This window comes from Chelonia mydas, chromosome 27, assembly GCF_015237465.2.
Source record: "Chelonia mydas isolate rCheMyd1 chromosome 27, rCheMyd1.pri.v2, whole genome shotgun sequence".
NCBI lineage: Eukaryota > Metazoa > Chordata > Testudines > Cheloniidae > Chelonia > Chelonia mydas.
Window position 1 is genome coordinate 5,264,214 of NC_057860.1, and position 6,000 is coordinate 5,270,213.

Consider the following 6,000-nt stretch of genomic DNA (forward strand, 5'->3'; position numbering starts at 1 on the left):
GGAGGCCTCGGGCTAGCCCCTTTGGGAAATCTCATCACCCTACTTATTGCAATCCCAACACCTCCACATTTCTGCTAACGTGCCTCTCTCCTGGCCTGCAAAACCCCCTGCAATTCAGGTGGGGACCCACCTCTGCCGACGCACCTGAATCCTGATCTGCAGCTCCCCCTGCCCATGCCAGTCTTGAGTCCCTGTGTCCCCTCCCCCGCCCCTTGCCAAACACCTCAGCTCTGGCCTGTCCCTGGTGATGGGGGCTGCTGGTGGTAGCAAATTGTGACTGGGTAGCAAAACACAGCACCTAGGTGTCAGTAACAGCTGCTGGTAGGGGATTAGGACAGGGAGCGCTTTGGATCTCTGCACTGGCAGGTTGCTGTATTAATCTGCTTGGCTGGGGGAGCAGAAAGAAGAAGGGTGCCAGGGGCCCCAGTGCACAGGAGTCCCCCCGAAATGGGCTCTGTACTCAGGCAGGTAGCTTGGCAGGGCAGGCGATGAGGGAACGGGAGCTGCTTTCACAGCCCTGGGACCTGCCCTGGCATCAGGAGTAACGTGGAGGGGAACTGTAGGGGGGTGGGGCTGGGCGGAGGGAGGGGACAGTGTGGCACCTTGCGACATGGCACATGTGTGAGGAAGAGATGGACCGGGCAGTGGGGGTTGGTGAGGGAGGTCTCTGTGCCCTGGGAGGGGATTCTGGTGGGTTGGAGGAGGGGGCATTTTGTAACAAGATGTGCAGAGCAACTAAGGAGCTACCCAGCCCCTCAGTTTTTGACCCCGTCTGCCATCACTCTCACATTAGGAGACTAGGGCAGGGATTGTGTCCTCCCATAGATGCCCCCAGCAATAAGAGGTTCCCCCATGCAAACCCAGAGCCTTCTAGCAAATGGAGGCCAGAACCTGCCTGTAAACCTACAGGCAACACCAATGACTGCTGACGTATCTGCTCTAGGGCATTTCTTCTGGCCTGTGTTGGGCAGGGATCAGACTGGATGATGGCAGTGGTCCCTTCTCACCTAGGAATCTACGAATAGCCCCTTCTGCCTGTCTGGTCCTCAGCCTTTTCCCTGTGTGGTGCCTAGTCTGTCTTGGGCCCTTTCTCTCTGGCATTATGCTTCCCTCAGCATTATCCCAAGCTCCGCGCTGAGCTGTGACTGATGGATGGACTGACACAGCCTGGCAACACTAAGGCCAAGTATATTTCCCCCATCCTTTTCCACACTCAGCTGCATGGAAGGGGTCCAAACCAGGGGCACAAAAATGCATCCAATTAGAGTGACAGGCTATATCACAAGAGTTGTTACTGGAACTGGCTACAACACCCCCAGAACACAGGCAGCGCCATGGCAGGAGACCCCACCTCTGGCTCCCCAGCCCAGTTTCCTGTCCCAACCTGGAACAGATGAATCTTCAGAGGAAGATGCACATGTTTTATTTTTACCCAAACAATTTGGTGAGACTGGCATGAATTTGCAAAATGTTTTGGTGTTGCTGACTCTGCCTTTTTCACTGTAAAAAGGTTTTGGGCAGCCAAAAAATTTTGCCCAGCTGTATCTTAGCCCTGGTCTACACTACAAAATTACTTCAGGATAACTACGTCATGCAGGGATGCGAATCCATGTAGTTATATGAACCTAAGCGCCAGCGTAGACAGCGGGTGGATTAACTAAACTAACGGGAGAAGTTCTCTCCTGTTGGCTTACAGCGTCTTCATTAAAAGCACAACAGTGCAGCTGTGTGCTAATGCATCCCTTTAAGTGCAGACCTGCCCCAACCCCAGTTTTTGTTCTGCACTCTTTGGGGCTTTCCTGTCTGCAGTGATAGGCATACCGTATGTGCTGAATTCAGTGCAGACTCTCACCCCAGACACACACACCGTGCTCTCTCCCCTGGAGTCGTTAATTTATGATTGGTTTCCTTAATCTAAAATTCTTTTCATCTGGAACTGAAAGTAACTGGCTTGTTCTTTGTGTCTGGACAAGAACACACTAGAGCTGAGCAAAGGATTAATTTTTTTCGGTTTGGTCACCAAACCAAAAAATCTGGAAAAAAAATATTTGTTTTGAACTGAAACTGGATTTTTTCTGTTTCTCTGACTGAAACAACAAATAAACAAACAAAAACAACAACAAAAATTCTTTTCAGACTGAAAACACCTGAAACAAGATGGAAAAAAGGAAACCAAACTATTTTTTTCAGCTTTTGCATTCCACTTTGGGTGTTTTTCAGCCTCTGGTTTTTTGACTGGGTCGGTTGGTTTATAAATTGAATTAAATTTCAAAATGAAACCTTGTTTTGAAATGAAAAGCCAAAATGTGCCATTTTGAAAGAGTCAGAACAAACTGCTTTGGACACAAAGTTCAGAGCTCCCCCTCCCACCCAGTCCAGAACCACACAGAGTTGGATTTGATCCAGGCCCATCTCTAATGCACATGGCCCATCTCCTGCTTGGGGACCTCTCTGAGAAGAACCAACTCCCCAGGGCCCTTGAGCTCTTTACTCACCTTGTTGACACCCATCTCCCCCAGGGCGTGTTCTGGAGTCAGCCCGTAGAGAAGAGCCGAGGCAGTGATGCCCCCAAGCAGCTGCGCCAGGATGTAGCACATGGCCCAGGCTGGCCTCACTTTCACAGCCACTAGCATGGAGACGGTCACCGCCGGGTTCAGATGACCGCCGCTCAGGGGCAACGCACAGTACGACATGACAGCCACCGAGCTCCCGAAGGCCAGGGACACGTGGAGCGGGTTGGGGGAGGCCAAGCTGCAAGGAGCTTGCGTCCCCACATCCCCCAGGCTGAGGGTGGCAGCAGCAGCTGGTGGGGCTGAGTACACGGTGCCGCTCGGCTCAGAACCAGCCCCGGAGGACTGGCTCTGGGCAGTGATGCCCAGATTCCCTGAGTCAACTGCAGGCTGAGTCCAAGGAGTGATGGAGGCCAAGCCGGTGAAGAGAAAAATCCCAGTGCCCATAAACTCAGCCAGCAAAGCTTTGAGAAGACAAACGTCCCAAGCTCTGCAGGCCACCCGGGGCAGCTCCATCCTAAAACGCGGCGAAGGATCCCAGGGCACGAGCGACGCTCTAGGGCTCAGTTCTGTCCCCTTTGCATTTATAGCATCGCCCCCTCCCTCTCCCCTTCTGGAGCAGGTGCTACACGGACGTCAGCAGAAGGCGGGGACCGGCTTGCAAAGGTATTGAGGCCGGCAGGCTATCCAGAAACAGGACCCAAAGTGGTGCAGTGTCAAGACCCACCACTAGGGGCCTTGGCCAGAGCATGGCTGAGGCTGATTCGACCTGGCTTGGGCAGGGTGGCAGAGGTTGGCGGGGGGAGCATGGTGCCTCCTGCAGATTGCAGCGTCCTGCTGACCAACCAGGAGGGATGCAGGATTCCCTTCGGCCAGCTCTCCTTATGGATAGGGGATGATCCGGCCTCCAGCTCTTGTGTGGGGAAGAACCTCCTTCCATCTTCCCTCTCCCACGCTGCACAGGGCAGCACCCATCCAAGGGCAATGAAAATATCTACCTGCCTAGTGTACAGAGCTGTCGGGGGGGGCTAAGGGCTGGGCTCTCCCAGCACTCCCAGGCAGAGCGTTTACCCTATGAGCACTCCCGTTGACCTCAGCCGTCTGCAGGCTCCGATGCTCATTCCATCCTGTGCAAATGTCTCAAGTGAGGGATAAACTCTGCTCCCTTCTGCCAACTGGGAGGGACCCCACAGAATTCCAGGGAGCTAATCTCCACTTGCTCCGGCCCTGCATGATGTTATTATGCTGGCAACCACTTAACAGAGCAACCGAGGGGAGATTTGATCTGGTTTGCCAGCCCCGCTGCATGGAGCAAATACCAGAACCCAGCTGGGAGGGAGTGGGAAAATCCAGCAGGGTCAGAGGCTTTTCTAACCCAAACTTGAACTCTGATCATTTTACGGCTTCCCCATCACATCACTCTCTTCGTCCAGCCCCCCCCCCCCATGTGATGAGGGACGCCCCTGGGGTTAAACCCCCCTTTGTCTCCACCCCACATGGGTCTCAGGGGACCTCACGCTCATGACTGTGTGCTATGGAGGTAACAAAGGATGACTCCTGAAGCTGAGCAAATACACCACAGGCCTGATGCCCTGAGGCCATATGTTACCGCTAGCAGGTTAGCTCAAATGGCAGGGACTTGATCTTTTAGAGCTGCAGGAGGTGAATTCTCTATCTGCTTAACTTCTGAGCCCCGGTGGTGTCTGTTGGTGGTGATTGACACGTCCCAGGCTTCTTAAAAATAGCTGGGCTTTGAGCACTTTTTCATGAAATGGACTTGCAAGGGAGGGGAGGGGGATAATCAATTTGTCAACAGGATCTCATGCATCCAGCGAAACCCCCTCCTACCCCAGCTGTGGGCCTGTATGCAAGACAGGTTGGACCCTGAAAGGTCACCCTAGAACAAAGAGGGTACAGAGACTGGATCAGATTAGAAATGGAAAAACAGAAACATAAGCCAGGGAAAATGTAAAGTATTTAATCAAAATTATTAATCACAGGCTGAGTTGTTGAAATGAACCTGCCAAAAATACTGACGGCTTCTAATATACCTCTGTGTATTTTATCTAAAATCCAAAACATACAAATACAACAGAGGTCAAGTCTCAGGCCTCGCTGGTTGGGGAGAGGATTAATTAGTTTGGGCTCTGTCGCAGGGCCTCAGCACGTGCAGAGAAGGCCAGGTGTACAGAGGTAGTTTTAAACCAGGCATTGCTAGCTGAGGTACATGCACAATGAAATTCACAGAATCAGAAGCAGGTTCTGTCCCATTGAATTCCCAGGGCCGCTGTCCAGACCCTTGTAAAATGGCATTCACCAGGGGGCACTGACATAGGATTTGAAGTTTCTTTTATCGCAATAAATATCCTTGGCTTTCTATAGGAGAGGAAAAAATGCCCTATAATCAGACATTCAAAGAACTGTGTCATGTGCAAGTGTCAGCCCATTCAGCAGGACAGAAGGCGGTCTCGGCATCACTGTTCCCAAACATAGCAATGCTCTCTCAGGGCCACCTGGGTATTATCCATGCCCACTTTGCAGTCACAGCAATTTCTCCCCCTCTCCTACTGCCAAGGCAAGAATCCAGCAACTGGCATTGTGGCTTCCTTGTCTACCTGGTTGTGCATAAGGCTTTTTTTTAACTTTTAACCATGGGATCCGTAAACAGGACTGAGCTAATATTGTTGCATCTGGTCTTCTCAATCCCAGGCGGTGGAAATAGCGAAAAGCCCAGATCTTGTGTTATTTCAAGACCATAAAAGGATTGTTCAGGCAAGATCTGGCCCATGAACAAACCATAAATAAGCATCAGTCCTGAGCCATTTAGATTCCAGAGTCCATATGTGAATCCATCGCATTGCTGATCAGGGCCATCCACACAGCCCTGAAAAACAAGGAGCTTGGGGGAGTGTTTATTCATTCAACTTTGCAATTGTTTGTGTGAATGTGAATCCTGATCCTAACAATCATCTGTACTTATCTGGCCCCATCACCATGGTATCAGTCTTTAATGTCTTTACCCTCATAGCACCCCTGTGAGGCAGGGCAGGGCTATTAGCCCCATTCTACAGAGGGGAAACTGAGTTACAGAGCCGGGGAAAAACGTCCCAAAGTGCCTAAGTCTCATTTTCAAAACTGATCAAGAGAGGTAGGCGCCTAGGTGCCAGTGAGAGTTAGGTGCTTCCTCAGTGCCGAAGTCACCTTTGGAAATCGCATTTTAAGTGACTTGCTCACGGGCACACAGGAAGTCTGCGGCGGAGGTGTGGGGGTCTCCTCGGTGTCCAGCCATCCCTCTAACCCCTGCACCACCTTACTCTCTGCCCCACTGAAATCAAAAGGGACTCGAGGGGTCACTCCCCCGGCACAGTATCAGGCCCTTCATGCTGGCAAAGGTCTGCTTCGTGCCCAGCAAGCACAGGGCAAACAGCAGCAGCCTCAACTGCCGTGACACCACGTGCCTCACCTCCGATCAGGAGAGAGCCCCCTTACG

General features: G+C 51.9%; 1 protein-coding gene across 1 annotated transcript in view; it reads right to left on the bottom strand.

Moving 5' to 3' along the window:
* Positions 1-3,026, bottom strand: part of LOC102933045 (aquaporin-5) — a 29,099-nt gene extending 26,073 nt beyond the window's left edge. The window contains exon 1 of the mRNA XM_007061987.2: positions 2,496-3,026. Within this exon, the coding sequence (XP_007062049.1) occupies positions 2,496-3,026 (531 nt within the window). The remainder of the gene's footprint in view (positions 1-2,495) is intronic.
* Between the last annotated feature and the right edge of the window lie 2,974 nt (positions 3,027-6,000).